General features: G+C 37.3%; 2 protein-coding genes across 2 annotated transcripts in view; both read left to right on the top strand.

Moving 5' to 3' along the window:
• Nucleotides 1-18,422, top strand: part of LOC143030971 (uncharacterized) — a 205,277-nt gene that overhangs the window by 153,684 nt on the left and 33,171 nt on the right. The gene's annotated exons all lie outside the window — the stretch shown is intronic.
• LOC143030548 (uncharacterized) lies at nt 498-16,295 on the top strand. Its single transcript, XM_076193694.1, has 2 exons — nt 498-564; nt 13,901-16,295. The coding sequence occupies exon 2, from the start codon at nt 14,019-14,021 to the stop codon at nt 15,405-15,407; it is 1,389 nt and encodes a 462-aa protein (XP_076049809.1). The 5' UTR covers nt 498-564; nt 13,901-14,018; the 3' UTR covers nt 15,408-16,295.

Below are 18,422 nucleotides of genomic sequence, written 5' to 3' on the forward strand. Positions count from 1 at the left end.
TTTATCAGCTATATTCATTTCGTATTGTCGTTTTTGTTTTTGTTGTCTTTTTTAAATCTTTCTGTATTGATATATAACTAAAATAATTGTTTAAAATATCACACATTCCTTCATTTGAATATTCAAGTTGACTGTCAGCAGATAATAGTGGACCAATGTGATTCCTAATAACCTTTTTATCTCTAATGTAACTATAGAATTCTTTGGGATCCTCTTTGGATTTATCAGCTATATTCATTTCGTATTGTCGTTTTCGTTTTTTATTGTCCTTTTTATTCTCTCTGTATTAGAATATTATTTTGATAGTCATTAGATGCACCCGAGCACTTGTATTTCTTATAAGCCTGTCTAATTTTAACAATACTTTTTCAGTTTCTTTGTCAATTGTAAAATTGTGAAGATGGTTCAAAAAGCATTTGACACTTATGTTCCATTGTGGTTAAATGCTTGTTGTACCTTCCTCGTAATTTTACACACGGGTCTCGTTTTCCTAGACTCTCCGCCATCTTTGTTTACATACCAGAGCCCAGTGTCATATAGTCCTCACTCTTCCAAAGAAAGAAGGTAATGTTTACATTCGTATGTTTTTAATTAATTACAGAAACAGGAAAGGAGTAATGCTCATTGGGTCCCGTCTCCTACTCACCAATTGATCGTACTTAGGCTCAAATTGGTATACGTTCATCGATGTAGAACCGCGCATGTTTCCGAGTTTGATCTTCAATACTTTGTTACTGTTACAAAATATTACATTCGCATTTCTCCCTTTCTCCCGTATTGGGGAAAGGGGTGAAAGGTTCCTTAATGGATTCACTCAATTTTATTTGGTGCTGCCAACATCTTCAACTTCATTATGTCTTTCGACTTAGAGCAAATACTAGAAATATTCCAAGGGATGAGATGATGAGGGAACGACTGGAATGATGCAGGGGTATTTTACAAAAAATATTGGGCAAAGAATTGTCAGTGCATAGGTTATTCAAAACCTAGGCAATGGTATATGCTAATGTTATTCAGTAATTTTTTTAGAAGTGCACACATGTGATATAGCAATAGAAAATTTATTTAACATAATATCTGTTTTTCTTGGCAGAAATCAATAACAAAACCTTGCTAAAAGCAAATATACTACTGAATGAAACTGCGAGCATAGCATCGAGATGCTATATAAGTTAGACGATGACTTTCACGCTGTGAACCGGGTGTTTTCAAAATCTAATTGACATTAATAAATGCGTTTACAAAGATAGTAGGGCTTCTTCCAAGCTATACAACTCTACTCCACGCAGTCCAAGCAAGTACTTAATCAGACCGTCAGCATCCATGACAACAACCCGATGGATCTTTAGAGTTATAGGTACCACATTACTAAATACAGCTTAGGTGACATATGTTAGGTAGCATAGGTTAAGTTAGGTTAGAATAGATGAATTTATCATCCTTTAATTTCTTCAACCTTGGCATCCATCAAAACAAACATGATGTATCATTCACCCGCTGCAACTTTCTTTGTTAGTAAATCAGTTTTAGCAACTTTTTGTTATTAATTTCTGCCAAGAACAACACATGTTATGTTGATGTATTGTAATTAACAAAATGAATAATTTTCTAATGCTATATCATGTAGGTGTGCACTTCTAAAAATTGACCAAACCTAGGCAATGGTATATGCTAATCAAGTACAGTTTATTTAGAGACCAGATTATGCCTCAAATCATTACAATCCTAAACACACAATGACATGGATGAAGTAGTAGTGTTATATGAATTTCTTTGCAGACGACTCAAAAATACTAAAGAAAGAATGGAGGAGGATTGCAACTCATTACAACAAGACTTGGACAAGATCTGGAAATAGACTCAAAAGTGGGAAGTGAAATTCAATATCAAGAAATGTAGTATAATGGAATTTGGAAAAAGTAAAAACAGAATATTGAGAGATCATAAAATTGGTGAAAAAGAGGTCAAAAAAGTAAACTCAGAAAAAGGCCTTGGAGTGATGATCAGCAAAGACGTGACACCGGAGGGATAATCTTATTAATAAAATAGTCGGAGAAACCTACAATTTGTTGAGATCAATAAAAGTGGCATTTGTCTATTTGGATGAGGAAATGATGAAAAAAAAATTAACTACACTAATAAAACCAAAACTTGAGTATTCAGCAACACTGGACACCCAGTACCAAAAAGAAAAATATTAGAAAAAATACAAAGAGCAACAACAAAACTGGCACCGACTCTCTCCAAAATGACATATGAACAAAGACTGTCCAAATTAGAATTACCAGCTCTGGAACTAAGAAGGGAAAGAGGAGACCTACTAACTATAGAATTATGGAAATCTTAGATAAGAATGATTTACTGAAATGAGACAATGAAAAACAAGAGGACATAAAAAGAAACTCAAAAAAAGATAATTGCAGAAGAGATCTGAAAAAAAAAAAGCTTCCCACACAGAGTGATAGATACTTGGAACAAATTAGACAAACAGTGTGTGCAAACACTATTCAAAATTTTAAGGAAAAACTTGATGCTGAAAGATATAATGATGGGTCACCATGAGCATAGCTCCCTTCCCATATAATACAACTAGGTAAATACTAGTCCAAAACGTGATCCAAGGACCATGAAAATTCTTACAGGAACTTCTTTGCTGATGATGCCAAATTACTCGAGAGTAAAAACGGAAGAAAATTGCAGATCACTACAAGAAGACCTAGACAAAATATGTGAATGGAGTCAGAAATGTTGATTCGGAAAGGGACCTGGGAGTGATCATCTCAAGTGACTTGACACCTGATAAACATGTCAATAAATTATTTGGAGAGACTTTGAACTTATTAAGATCAATGAAAGTGGCCTTCAACTACATGGATGAAGAAATGGTAAAGAAAATAGTGGTTACACTAATAAGACCTAAACTAGAGTATGCTGCAACACTATGGGCACCTAGCACAAAAAAGAACATAAGCAAATTAGAAAGAATCCAAAGAGCAGTGACAAGAATAGCACCTATACTAACACACTTGACATACAAACAGAGATTGGATAAATTACATCTGTAACTGTTGGATAGGTTGTGTAACCGTTAAATAGGTTTGTTGGTTACGTAAGGAGGACTTAATGCGGGCGAGATAAACTCCAAAACGGGAGTTTTCTACTTTTAATTAACAATTGAGGCAAATCTGGTTTGCAAATATGATAAGGTACAAATGGGCCCTATGGGCAGATTACAATAAGTGCCAGGCCTTGACCTAGGGCACAATAAGCTGGCAGCCTGCTCGGTCTACCCAGCTCTGACGACTGGCCGGTAGGCTCTTGACCTACCCAGCCTCTCGCTACGTGACATGGGTGTTAAAGGTTATATAGGTTGTTAGTAGGTTACTGTAAGCAAAGGCATTAGTCTCGCTATTCTATGCATTAGGGTCAGTTCATATATATAAGGGTTAGTTGTATAATTAGTGGATGTTGTTAGGTATATTATATATATGTTAGTTTATGCGTAATATAATAGGGCAGTTTATAATAAAGGATTTTAATAGGTTAGTCTGGTGACATTGGGTATCTATCTTGTTTGTCATGAAATATGCTGCGTTAGGGGTATGTTGTGGGAAATGCAAGGTTAGCAAGAAGGGGAGTCTCGCTATGTTGCAAGCCTGTGGATCACGTGCGTGGTGGGTGATGGTTAGTGATGGATACACATCTATCAACACTGGAACAGAGAAGAGAAAGAGGTGATTTGTTGACCATTTACATTCTGAAAGGGATGGAAATACTCGATAGAATCGACTTATCAAAATGGGACAGAAGAGAAAGAAGAGGAAACAAAAAGAAGCTAAAAAGTACAGTTAAAGAAGAGACCTGAAAAAGAATAACTTTCCACATAGAGTGATTGATGTCTGGAACAAACTAAACGAACAAACAGTGAGTGCCAAAACTATGCACGATTTAAAGAATAAACTGGATGCGGAGAGATACGAAAATAGGTCACTACAAGCACAGCTCTCATCCTGTAAAATACAACTAGGTAATACACACACACATACACTCTAAAATTTGATATACGAACAATGATTGGATAAATAACATATATCAACACTGGAACAGAAAAGAGGAAAAGGTGATTTGTTGACCATTTACAGAATTATGAAAGGGAAGTTCTTGATAGAGATGACTTATTAAAATGGGACAGAAGAGAAACAGGAGGACACGAGAAGAAGCTAAAGAGGGACAGTTACAGAAGAGATTTGAAAAAGAATAGCTTCCCACATAGAGAGATTGACATCTGGAACAAACTAAATGGAGAAACAGTGAGTGCCAAAACTATACAAGATTTAAAGAACAAACTGGATGCGGAGAGATATGAAAATGGGTCACTATGAGCATAGCTCTCTTCTCGGAAAATACAACTAGGTAAATACACACACAGACACACATGCATACTAAAGAAGGTAAAAATGGAGGAAGACTGCAACTCATTGCAACAAGATTTGGACAAGATCTGGAATTGGACTCAAAAGTGGGAAGTAAAATTCAATATAAAGAAATGTAGTGTAATGGAATTTAGAAAGAGTAAAAACAGAATATCGAAAGATTACAAAATTAGTGAAGAAGAGGTGAAAAAGTAAACTCGGAGAAAGATCTCAGAGTGATGATCAGCAAGGGCATGACACCGGAGAAGCATATTGATAAAATATTCGGAGAAACTTACAATTTACTGAGGTCAATTAAAGTGGCGTTTGCTTATTTGGACAAGGAAATGATAAAAAAAATTCCAACTACACTAATAAGACCAAAACTTGAGTACACAGTAACACTATGGACACCCAGTACCAAAAAGAATATAAAAGTATTAGAATACAAAGAGCAACAACAAAACTAGCACCAATTCTTTCCGAACTAACATATGAGCAAAGACTGTCCAAACTAGAATTACCAACTTTGGAACAAAGAAGGGACTTATTGATATGGGATAATGGTAAAGCAATAGGACATGAAAAGAAACTAGAAAAGGATAGTTACAGAACAGATCTGAAAAGGAACAGCTTCCCACACAGAGTGATAGATACTTGGAACAAATTAGACAATGAAACAGTGTGTGCAAACACTATTCAAGATTTTAAGAAAAAACTTGATGCTGAGAGATACAGAGACGGGTCACCATGAGCATAGCTCTCTTCCTGTATGATACAACTAGGTAAATTCACACACACACACATAGACCGATTCACAGCGAAGATTGGAGCTCCGAAGAAGAAGGGAAATTTTCGTAGATCTCAACAATGAGGAAGTACCTTTTTGTATTTATAGCTCATGGTATAGTGGGAAGGTGATGAAAAGGAAGAAGGGGAGGGAATACTGAGGGAAATGGAAGAAAATGAGGAAGGAGGCGCAAGGGCGCCACCTATGGAAAAAAAAGTAAACAAAAGATCAGCTGACGCTGGAGAAGTTAATAATTCCAGTAAAATCATTAAGTTTAGAAATATAGATAGGAACAACAAAATAGAAAGTGAAGATAATCATTTCAATGGATTTTATGAAGGGTGGATCCCAACCTCCCCCGATTAGCAAGGCTAGAGGAAAGACTAGAAAATATGTCTCAACACTGGGATAGTAGGCTAGGTCAACTTACAGAGATTGCACAGCGAGTTGATAAATTGGAACAATTAAAGAAGGAAAACCAAAGCCCAACTAAAGAAGTAGAAGAATTGAAAAAACAGTTAAAGGAAGTAAAAGATGAGAATGAGGAATTAAAGAGGAATAATAGAGAGAAGAAAGACTCCATAGCAAAAGAAGCACGCGGTTGGAAGACAGTCCAAGAGAACAATATAGTTACATTTAAAGACATAGTGAGACAGCGGATGAAAGAACAAACTGAAAATACAGTTATTAAAGTAATGAGGGAGAAGGAGAATATAGTAAGAGACTTAGCAGATATAAAGAAATGTATAATTGTATTAGGAATGGAAGAGAAGTATAACTTAAACAGGACTACAAGAACTAAAGAGGAAGAAGAAAAGTAAACAGTATATTAAAATTAGTTCAGGAAGATGAACCTGAAATAGGGAAACAAATTGAAGAAATGTATAGATTCGGGAAATATAGTACAGATAAGACCAGACCAATTAAGATTAAATTCAGGTCACAAACGACAGCAGAGAATATCTTAGCAAAAACAGGGAAACTAGCAGACAGTGAACAATATAAAAAGGTATGGATAAAAAGAGAAATGAATAAAGAGGAAAGAGAGGAGGAAAAAACGAAAAGACAAGAAGCTAAGGAAAAAAACGAGAGAAGAACAGAGTCAGAAAAAGAGGAATTCTATTGGAAAGTAGTGAATATGAAAGTGAGGAAATGGACCATAACAGAGAAAAACAAAAGGGAAACAGTAAATACAATGGAAGTAGCAGAAAATTAAGAGTGTCTTACACAAATATAGATGGATTAATAACAGGACTGAATGAGCTGAATGATCATCTGAAGGAAAAAGGACCGGACATAATGGGAATTGTAGAAACGAAATTAAAAGGTCCAATACCACCCAACAGTGTAGGACATGGAGTATATAACCATTGGATTAGAAACATAGAGACAAAACAAGGGTGTGGAGTTATGTTCCTGACTAAGAAGGATATAAACGGGAGGAATGTCACATATGGAAAGAAGAAAGTAGAGATGATTATGATAGAAGTGGAAGACAGAGATAGGAAGAGCAGAAAGTTTGTGATAAATTATGTTCCTCCAAAAACTTTAACTCAATGTGTAAAGGAAAATGCTAGATATAGAATGAAGAACCATCGAAACTAGACTTAATATTCACATCTGAACCTGATATCATGAATAAAATGGATTATAAGACACCAATTGGGAAGAGTGACCACATACTAATAGAGTTTGAACTAAAAGAACAAAATGACATGAGAAGAAATGAAAAACATAGAGAAGGATGATTATTGTACAACAAAACAGACTTGGTAAAACTTAGAAAGTTTTTTCAAAAATGCTAACTGGGAAAAATTTTCAAAAGAAGAAACAAAGAGGGAAGAGAACTGGAACATACTAAAAGAAAAGTACAAGGAGGGAATAGAAAAATATGTATCAAAGAAGAAACAAAAAGAGGTGTATATAAAGTGTTGGTAGAAGAGACAAAGCCTGGAAAAGATAGAAAAAATACAAAAAATCATCCAAATGGCAAACATATACAAAACTTAGGAATGAATATGTGATTATACGCAGGAACATAAAAAGAAACTATGAAAAAGATATAATAGACAAATGCAAAGATCAACCCAAACTCTTTTACAGGTATGTAAATGATAAAATAAAAGATAAACATGAAATGGTGAAACTGCATGAAGGAAATAAAGAATATATAGATATAGAAATGGCTGAAGTTATGATCAGACACTTCAGGTCTGTTTTTACAATTGAAAGCTCACAAATTTGGGAGGATGGACTACAAGAAAGATCCCCTGAAATGAAAGAAATAAAGGTAACACTGAAAGAAATAATAGATCAAATAAAAAACTTGGATGTTCGGAAATCACACAGACTGGATGGAATTGCAAATTGGATATTGAAAGAGTGTACTGTATAGATGAGCTAACAGACAAATTACACAAGATAATTGACTTCTCACTCAAAGAAGGAAAAGTACCACAAGATTGGAAAAATGGAAATATCATACCAATATATAAAGGAAGAGAAAAAATCCTACAAACTACAGACCAGTATCCCTCACAAGCACAGTAGAAAAAAATGTGAAAAAGTTATCAGAAACAAATGGATCATACACTTGGAAGAGAATGAAATACTAAACCCTAAACAATTTGGTTTTAGGAGCAGAAGATCCTGTACTATAAACTTAATATGCTTTTACTCAAGATTAGTAGAAGTAGCACAAGAGATGGCTGGGCAGATTGCACCTTCTTAGACTTGCAGAAGGCTTTTGACAAAGTACCACATAAATAGCTGATAAGAAACATTGAAATAATGGGTGGAATACAAGGTAAGTTACTGGAATGGATGAAAGATTTCTTGAGTGGGAGAAAAATGAAAGTGTTACATAGAGACAAAAACTCGTACTGTACTGGGAAGATATGAAAAGTGGCGTCCCACAAGGCTTTGTATTGGCACCATTAATGTTTGCCATATATATAAATGATATGGGTGAAAGAGTGAAATATTACATAAACTTCTTTGCAGATGATGCGAAACTACTAAAGAGAGTAAGCACAGAGGAAGACTGCAGATCTCTACAAGAAGACCTGGACAGAATATGGAAATGGAGTCAGAAGTGTGAAGTAAACTTCAACATTAAGAAATGTAGTATAATGGAATTTGGAAAAAGCAAAAATAGAATATCGGGTCAATATAAAATTGGTACTGAGGAAGTAAAAAAAGTTGACTCAGAAAGGGACGTAGTGGTAATTATCTCAAGTGACTTGACACCTGATAAACATGTTAACAAACTAGCTGGAGAAACTTTTAACTTAAGATCAACGAAAGCGACCTTCGACTACATGCATGAAGAAATGGTAAAGAAGATATTAATTACACTGACAAGACCAAAATTGGAGTATGCTACAACACTATGGGCACCTACTACAGAAAAAAAAAATCAGAAAGAATTCAAAGGATGACAAAAATGGCACCAACACTCTCCAATATAACATACGATCAAAGATTGGAAAAATTAAATCTACCAACACTGGAACAGAGAAGAGAAAGAGGCAACTTGCTGAATATATACAGAATTATGAAAGGGATGGAAATTCTTGAAAGAAGCTACTTATTAAAATGGGCAGAAGAAGAACAAGAGGACATGAGAAGAATCTAAAGGACAGTTACAGAAGGGATTTGAAAAAGAATAGCTTCCCACATAGAGTGATAGATATCTGGAACAAAATGAATGAGAAAACAGTGAGTGCCAAAACTATACAAGATTTTAAGAATAAACTGGATGTGGAGAGATACAAAAGCAGGACACTACGAGCATAGCTCTCTTCCCATAAAATATAATTAGGTAAATAGAACTAGGTAAATACACACAAAGTTGATGAAAAAGAAGTTAAGAAAGAAGGCTCAGAAAAAGACCTAGGAGTGATTATCACAAAAGATATGTCCCCTGACAAACATATAAACAAGATAGTTCTCGAAACCTACAATTATTACTAAGAGCAATAAAAGTGGCTTTTACCTACTTGAATGAAGAAATGGTAAAGAAAATACTAGTCACAATGATAAGGCCTAAATTGAAGTATGCAGCGACACTGTGGTCACCCAATACAAAAATTAATATAAAGAAGTTTGAGAGAATCCAAAGAGCAGCTAAAAGGATGGCCTAGAACTATCAAAACTTTCATATGAAGAAGGACTGTTAAAATTGGAGTTGCCGACTCTGGAACAGAGGAGAGAAAGAGGTGACTTGGAATCTCACAAAGATCAGTGCTGGCTCCAATAATGTTGTCTTCATGATTAAGATTGCCATGGTCATGAATAGATTTACACACAAAATTATTTGCAATTCATTTGAAGTGGTTGTTTCTAGACAATCTTAACTCAACAGGCTACAATCATTATACTGTTTTAGTAGTTGATAGAATAGGGGGTGGGGGGTTGAGTGTAACCTAACCACTCCATTCCAGTAAGAAATTATATTTGATTTCTGCCATGCGACTTGGCACAGCTGGTAGTCCTTCAGACTCCTGCTCCACACAGGCACCAGCAAGATGCAAATTCCTCACCTTGAGAAAATATATTTCTACATTTTGTTCACTGTACGGAGCAGAAACATGGAACATAAGAGAGGAGAAGTTTGAATGTGTTTGAGTTGAGGTGCCTGAGATGTATGATAGGGGCTACAAGGCTGGATTAAGTGAGAAATGTGGGGGTGAGGAGGAGAACAGGGGTGGAAAAGGAGTTGGGAGGTAGGGTTGATGAAAGAGTATTGGGATCGTTTGGACACATGGAAAGAACGAGTGAAGAAAGACTCGTAAAAGAGGCGTGGAAGGCAGAAGTGGAAGGATTGAACATGAGAGATCGACCAAGGATGAGATGGATGGGGTAAAAGGGGCATTGGGAAAGAGAAGAATGTCTGTTGAGGAAAGACTGGAGAGGACATAATATAGGGGTGATTGGAATAGGAGGACAAAAGGAGCCAGCAACTACCATCCCTCCCAACCTCACTTGCACTGCGAGCATCATGACACAAAATAGTGATAAAAATCCTTAATTTTCATTTTTTATGGATTAATATATGAAATCTGAATGCGCCACTATGCTCAGGAGCTGTATATGTAGAGCATATATTTTATTCTACATTTGATATCATAATTGCTCTAAACATCAGTTGTAAATAAAGATGTATATAAACCTATACTATCTTTTCCTTGACTTCAATTCCACATAATTACTCAGTTTTTTATCCTATAGAGATTTGAAATTTTTGTTTTAGTTGTAGAGTGACTGCTGTTTCTAATGATTGGAACCAAAATTTCCTATTTTATGAATAAAATGGAGAATTATAATATTTTCTGAAGGAGAGGAATCTGCATGTTGCTGGTGCTCTTGTGGAGCCGGAGTCTAAAGGACTACCAACTGTACCAAGCTGCATGGCAGAAATCAAGTGTAACTTCTATTGGAATAGACTTTAGCCATATGTAGAAATAGGTAAAGCTCGGTTGACTAGATTAGTTTTTCTCACTCAAAGATAACAGACATAAACCTATTATAGATTTATTTATGGGCTTGTGGTACTATTTCTGCCAAAATTCTCATGTTTACTCAATACCTGGGGTGGTGTTCCCTGATAAATGGAAACCAAGTGATTTACTGTAGAAGCTAATAAACAATTCATAAAAATTCTCATTTATTTCTGACATCCTTGGTGGCTGGATGTAAACCTCTGAAATTTTTACCAATATTTCTTATTTCCAGTTGACTGTGCTTGTATATCCTTCATCACACTTTTTTTATGATTTCTTTCTCTTTGTAATATTTATTCATCCATTCCTGCATCTTATTGTTTTCCTATTAATTTTCCTATTACCAGTCACCTAAGAAATTCAATCATATATTGATTTATGAGTAAGATTGCTACAGGGCACAAATATCCATGTAAATTACTTGTAACTCATTTGAAGTGGCTGTTTCCACTGAATAACTATAGCTCAATAAACCTTTCCAATTTTGCACCTTGTTTTAGTGATTGATGGAAGTGAGGAGTGAATCTAACCTAACTTAGTTGCAGATAGGGACAAGTTAGGATAGATTGACTAGAAGTAATTGACTTCTCACAGAAGGATGTCAGAAATCAAAATTTTATTTTGTTATTTATAGGCTTGTAGTAGTATATGTATGGAATTTCTCTTGTTTTCCCCAAAAAATGGAAAACAAGTGATTTCCTGTAGAAATCAATATCAGATTCTCGTGAATCTCTCCAAAGTTGATTTATGACATCCTTGATTGGTGTGTGTGTGTAGTGGTCATCTCTGAAAATTTGACAAAGATATTTTATATCCAATGATGCCACTGTATACTTCTCTTTTTTCTTATGTCCTCTACCTCTATTATATTTATTCAGCCACTCTTTTGCCTTATTATTTCCTGTTTATATACTGTCCCAATCTATGTGCTGTGCAACCCCATCATTTTTAGTATTTGTTCAACCTTCCATATCTTTTTCCTTTAACCTCTTAAATATGTGTCACATTCTTGTGTGCAGCATCAAATGCCTAATGGACGATGCATCACACTACTTGCATTATGAAATATGAAATCTGCTGTATTACTTGTTTTCTTTCACTGAGTAATGATAAACACAGAAAATATTGTCAAAACCAGTTCACAGAATTCAGGAGTCACTCAGCTACAACCACAAAATGAATATAATTTTGATGCCAACACCCTCATCCATGTATACCCACTCACACTTCATGACGCCTGGTAGGCATCACCATAACAAAGAGGTTAATGGTGGTATTCTTTAAAAAATTCTTTCCTTATATAAATCCTTAGAAGTGAAAGATTTATATAAGGAAAGAATTTTTTTAATACCAAAAGATTCTTAGTGGTATTCTTGAAAAAAATAATAATAATAATTCCCTATATAAATCTTTCCCTCCCAAGGGATTAGATGAGATTTATATAAGGAAAGATTTTTTTTTTTTTTTTTTTTTGTAAGAATAACACCGTTAAGCTTTTTTTTTCTTTTCTTTTTTTTTCTCTCTTTTAGAACAAGGCACCAGCTACACAGTGGGTGCCTTGGCCTGTGGCGCTTGCTCACTTCTCTCGATCCAGGACCTCTGGTCTCTTTTATTTTCATTTTTGTTTCGATGGGACATTCTCAATATACTCATCGGCATCAACTCGTGTAATGGAATAGAAAGAGAATTCAGTCAGTTATATACCGAAGATTGAATTTCAATTTCATCGTTTCTGACTGGCTTATCCTCACTCCTGTATATATGTTCACCACCTTTAATACTTTCATAGATCACCTCATTTATGTAATCCATGTCTTCGTTTCCAGGACATATTATGGTTCTTTTTTGGAAATATAGATAGCTGTTGGCATTAGCTTCAAGTTCTTCGTAGACCTTTTTGATCACATCATCCCTTGTTTTGACCAAAATACCAAATTTCTTTGGAAACCATGCCAATCCGTAACAATTTTTCTGCGAATGTCCTGTTTTCTTTATCCTCAGCCTTCAATCTAACATTTTGTACCAATTATTTTTTCTTTTCATTTTTTTCTTTTGATCTCCTTTAAAATTCTTGTTTTATTTCGTCCTTCTCCTTCTTTAATTCTTCTTTTTCTTGGAAAGTCCTTTCCCAAACCTTAAGGGGGACCGACACATCTGATTCCGATTCGTCGACGGCATAGTCGTAATCAGGCAGGATCATTGCCGTTGCGGCTTCTTCACTAATATTGTAAGCTGAAGCAGGAATCTCAACGGATCCCAATTCAGGTTCCTCTTCTGGAATTTCCTGCTCGCTGTCGATACCTTTCACTAAAGACTCCCCCTCCCTAATGGATGGCATTTCTGAAAAAAAAAATTCTTTATATACTGTACCACGTTTGCTGGATTTTTCACCACACATTCACCATTAACCTTATGGTAAACTGTTTTTCCTTAAGTTTGCGGTTTTTGGTATAATTGTATTTCCGATCGATGTAATACTTTTGGTATTCCTGGTGACAGCTTTTACCACCACTGTTAGTGAAATTCTTGTATCCTTCAAAATAATGTTTCATAAACTTTTCCGATTCTTCCTCTTTAATTTCTCCATCGAAATCTATTATGAGATCGTACTCTTCATCAGAGTACACATAATTTTTATTTCTAAACATATTGTTGAACCCCAATATTTTCCTATGGAATCTCTTGATTGTGGTTGTTACTGTACTGACTTTTTTTTTTTTTTTCTTTCTTTTTTTAGGCGTAAACTTGGGGAAACTCATTCTTGTGCTCCTGGTCAATTCATTACAAAGAGCATAGTTTTTCTGCACACTTTCTTTTGGGTACTTCGTCATCTTCGTAACCCAGGCCCAAAAGTGGTTAAACCTCCTCTTTACCTGTGCACTACCCTTTGAACCACGTTCATCCATTGCAGCAACGTTTGATATGGTATATGGTAGCTATAAAAATATTCTTACACCATGGGACATTTTTGCCGGATTTCGGAAGGTGGTCATAAAAACGCCAGGAAATTTTCAAAACTGGAAAACTTTATTTTTTCATATACGTAGATACCACCGTTAATATCAGTATTAAGCGTCATTTCTTCCCTTTCCCTACTACATTTTCGTTAATGCCCCACTGTAATTGTTTAAGCTCGTGTTACGCCTTTTACAAGCTCTCAAAAAGTTAATGTCGAACTTATTTTTTTCCTACAGGTCGAGGGTAAATATCAACATTTCCTTGGAAAAGGTATCCAAAAATTCTGTATATTCATCATGGAACAAAGAGAAACTCATGTGATACACCTATCTCGTGAGTCATCTTAAATATCACATGATGGCCCACACTGGAGAGAAACCATTGCATTGTGACCTGTGTGATGCAGCTTTCTCAGGAAAGACTAGTCTCAAAAATCACATGATGACCCACACTGGAGAGAAGCCTTTCAAGTGTGACCTGTGCGATGCAACTTTTTTTAGAAAGGATTTTCTCAAACGTCATGTGATGACCCACACTGGAGAGAAGCCTTTCATGTGTGACCTGTGTGATGCAACTTTCTCTAGAAAGGATACTCTCAAACGTCATGTGGTGACCCACTCTGGAGAGAAGCCTTGCAAGTGTGACCTGTGTGATGCAGCTTTCTCACAAAAGGGTAATTTTAAACGACACTTGATGACCCACACTGGAGAGAAGCCTTTCAAATGTGACCTGTGTGATGCAGCTTTCTCAGGAAAGAGTCATCTCAAACAACACATGATGACCCACACTGGAGAGAAGCCTTTCAAATGTGACCTGTGTGATGCAGCTTTCTCATGGAAGAGTTCTCTCAAAAAACACATGATGACCCACACTGGAGAGAAGCCTTTCAAGTGTGACCTGTGTGATGCAGCTTTCTCACAAAAGAGTGCTCTCAAATATCATGTGATGACTCACACTGGAGAGAAGCCTTTCAAGTGTGACCTATGTGATGCAGCTTTCAGAGTAAAGGATGGTCTCAAACGACACTTGGTGACCCACACTAAAGAGAAACCTTTCATGTGTGACCTGTGTGACGCAACTTTCTCAGGAAAGGGAGCTCTCAAAGGTCACGTGATGACCCACACTGGAGAGAAGCCTTTCCAATGTGACCTGTGTAATGCAGCTTTCTCACAAAAGGGTACTTTAAAAAAGCATATGATGACCCACACGGGAGAGAAGCCTTTCAAGTGTGACCTGTGTGATGCAGCATTCACATTAAATAGTTATCTCAAACAACATATGGTAACCCACACTGGAGAGAAGCCTTTCAAGTGTGACCTGTGTGATGCAGCTTTCTCAGGGAATAGTGGGCTCAAATATCATGTGATGGCTCACACTGGAGAGAAACCTTTCAAGTGTGACCTGTGTGATGCAGCTTTCTCACAAAAGGGTACTTTTAAACGACACTTGATGACCCACACTGGAGAGAAGCCTTTCAAATGTGACCTGTGTGACACAGCTTTCTCAGGAAAGAGTCATCTCAAAAATCACATGATGACCCACACTGGAGAGAAGCCTTTCAAGTGTGACCTGTGTGATGCAGCTTTCTCAGGAAAGACTAGTCTCAAAAATCACATGATGACCCACACTGGAGAGAAGCCTTTCAAGTGTGACCTGTGTGATGCAACTTTCTCACAAAAGAGTGGTCTCAAATATCATGTGCTGGCTCACGCTGGAGAGAAACCTTTCAAGTGTGACCTGTGATGCAGCTTTCTCACGAAAGCCTAATCTCAAACGACACTTGGTGACCCACACTAGATAGAAGCCTTTTGAATGCGACATGTGAGATGCAGCTTTCTCAGGAAAGAGTCATCTCAAACTACACTAGAGAGAAGCCTTTCCAATGTAACCCGTGTGATGCAGTTTTCCAACAAAAGCCCTCGAACGACACATGATGACCCACACCTTTCAAGTAGAATTAGCCAGATCCTTCACAAGACGGGCTCAAAGTGATCCAAGCAAAATTTAAAATGTTCACTTGGTACCCACAACGATCCCTTTCTCCTTGTTCTGTCCACCTTCCGCATCCATATAGCCCTTCGATCTGCATCACAGGGGAATTGAAAGAAGCTCCGACCACTACTTTGCCCGTTGTTACATTTGGCAGGTACACAATAGACCATAATTTATTCGATTTTCTCACATTCAATGTTGAACAGTGACGTGTGAATAGCGATGTTTGGCTACTAATACATCACTCCTCCGAAGATTCTTGACGATAGCCGAAAGTGGCTCTATTTTCGAATTGCAAACGATTGAGGTTTGAAAAATAGCGATTGTGTGCCTAAATTCTAATTGGCAAAACTATATCGTGGGGATGGTCGGCAATGTTTCTTTATTTACTCTCCTTGGGGTTTTAAAAATTGTCTTCCGTTTTGCATTCTGACCTCTAAGTGTTCCATGAAGTGCACGGATCGTTTTGTAATTACGAAAAATCAAGAATATTAGGAAATGGTGCAACTGGTGGATATAGATATATGTACGTCATGACGGATAAAGTTCTGTTTATCTTAGTGTTGTGTAAAGTTCTTTGGTGTATACGACATTGTTACTTGAAATCTGTGTTACTGTAAATATATCTACGGTAATATATTTAGCAGTGTTTATTGTATCCTTTGAAACAACTCGTATTTCAATGAAGTCTTTCCAAGAGTAATATCAGATGTCATATGATGAATTGTTCATTGTTGACGAATAATGATAAAATTGCTGAACGGTTTTGTTATTAAATGTGCTAAGAAGAGCTTGTTCGTGGTGTCTAGTAGTATTATTGCATGTGCTTGTTCTCTCGTAACTCCTGAGGCAGAACCTTGCCGTTGCAAGTGTAGTTGCAAAGGGGGCGAGAGTGAAATGCACCTAAGGCGATTTACGCGTTTATTAATCATTGGGTTATGTGTTCAGGAGGGCGTATGGTGCACGCAGGAAGGCAAATGGGTATCTGTCGGCGTGGCGCCGAAGTGGCGCATCCTACCTCAGGCCGAAGACTCTGCCGACGATCCATCTAGATATGTTCGGAACTCTGCCTAGCAGCTCTAGACGCGGTTACGTTCATGTGGCATGGGGATGCTTCCGAATGTCTACACGCCTACGTTCCTTCTTACTCTTATTAGGTGCCTGCTACACTAGAGAGACCGTGGTCACTATGTGGGACCGTGGTCACGCTCGTAGAGCTATCGCGAGGGGTACATCTATTAGCGAGCCGAGATGACTGACGGGGAATCAGGGAATCCACGCAAGAAGACCGGGTCCTCCGCTGAGGGATGGGACGCGACGGGCCGACGGCGTCGGGAGGGCAAGGGGACACTAGGCGGAGGTTGCGCCACCAGAGTCTCCCGCTCGGGAGGTGGAATGATTTTCCTGTGACGTGAAAGAAGACAGATATGTACTCGAAGAAGGAAATCCGCGTGGTTGTATTCTACTTCTACCCAAAAACTAGCTCATTGGTAATAAAAAAAAAATGACAACAACCTGAATAGTAATACTGAGACCATGTCTAAAAACAACATAGTGTATGAATTTAAATGTCTTACCGGGGACTGTGTAACCCGCGATTCATCTTATATTGGTTATACTAGATATAGTCTCAGTAGGAGAATATCAATGCACTTGCGAAACGGGGCTATTAAACATCATCTGAAGAAATATCATAACCAAACAGCCACCCGTGAATGCCTAGTTAAGAACACCATGATTATAGCAAGCAATAGGGCTGCACATAAACTTAAGTTTTTAGAAGCTATGTTTATAAGGGAATATAGCCTTATTATAAATATCCAAAGCAACATGATTTCCATCGTTGGTTTGTTTAACAATCCAGTGAAGCCGCCACCAAGACCCGTCCCCAACGGCCCATGTATCGAGATAGGATTTGATTTATTGTTGTCTAATTTTGATTTGTTGATGTCTATTTCCATGATTGTGAATTTCTGTTAAGGTTAACACCCTTGTTCTTTATTTCTGTATGTCGGTAATTTTTATGTTACAGAATTTCCTGAAGATGTCTCCTTGTAGACGAAACGTTGAATAAATGAATCATTTTGGCAATCTGGTTTATGCCCACCCTCCAAACGGCAGAGTACTGGCTAGAAAGCTTGAGAATACCCATAATGCCACGTCCACACGGTCGAGCATTGTCCGCCGGGCACGAGGGCTTTGCTCCACAACGGGCAGTTTCAGCAGGCAAACCATCAAACTGTCCGTTCCCGGCGCCATTTGCGGGCAGTGGATGGAGAGCTGATATCGCTGCCAAACGCACGAGGTGAGGTGCGAGCAAAGTTAGCAAACCCGCTCAGTACAGACCGAAGTTTCCTTGTCACCATGTCCACACCTAGTACTAGTGTATACTGGTCTCGACAAGGCGTGCTATTGGTGCTATGCTTTTTCACATATTTGTCTCTTGCATTTGTATATATGGCTCCACTTTCGAAAGGAGAACAGAAAAGCTGTTTATGTTTTATTCTCATGTAATTGCAAAACAATTGTTCATTTTCATCCTGCAATTCACGTCGGATTGTCACTGAGCTTCCTATTAAATCACGTCTTTGTAACCACTCCCGGCACCAGACATGTCTCCGTGATTTCTTGATTTTCTTTTTAATGCAGGCAGCAATTACAATTCTGTAAAGTGTTACCTTCTTTCCCAGTATGGCGGGAGCCATGGTTATCGTACCGCACCGAACCACTCACTCCCAACCTCTGCTTGCGGCCAACTAACCTCCA

Source organism: Oratosquilla oratoria, chromosome 12 (assembly GCF_046742065.1).
Source record: "Oratosquilla oratoria isolate Oo_2021 chromosome 12, ASM4674206v1, whole genome shotgun sequence".
Classification (NCBI taxonomy): Eukaryota; Metazoa; Arthropoda; class Malacostraca; order Stomatopoda; family Squillidae; genus Oratosquilla; species Oratosquilla oratoria.

Excerpts from the sequence above, each read along its gene's own strand:
- LOC143030548 (XM_076193694.1), top strand. The coding sequence starts at position 14,019 with ATGATGGCCCACACTGGAGAGAAACCATTGCATTGTGACCTGTGTGAT.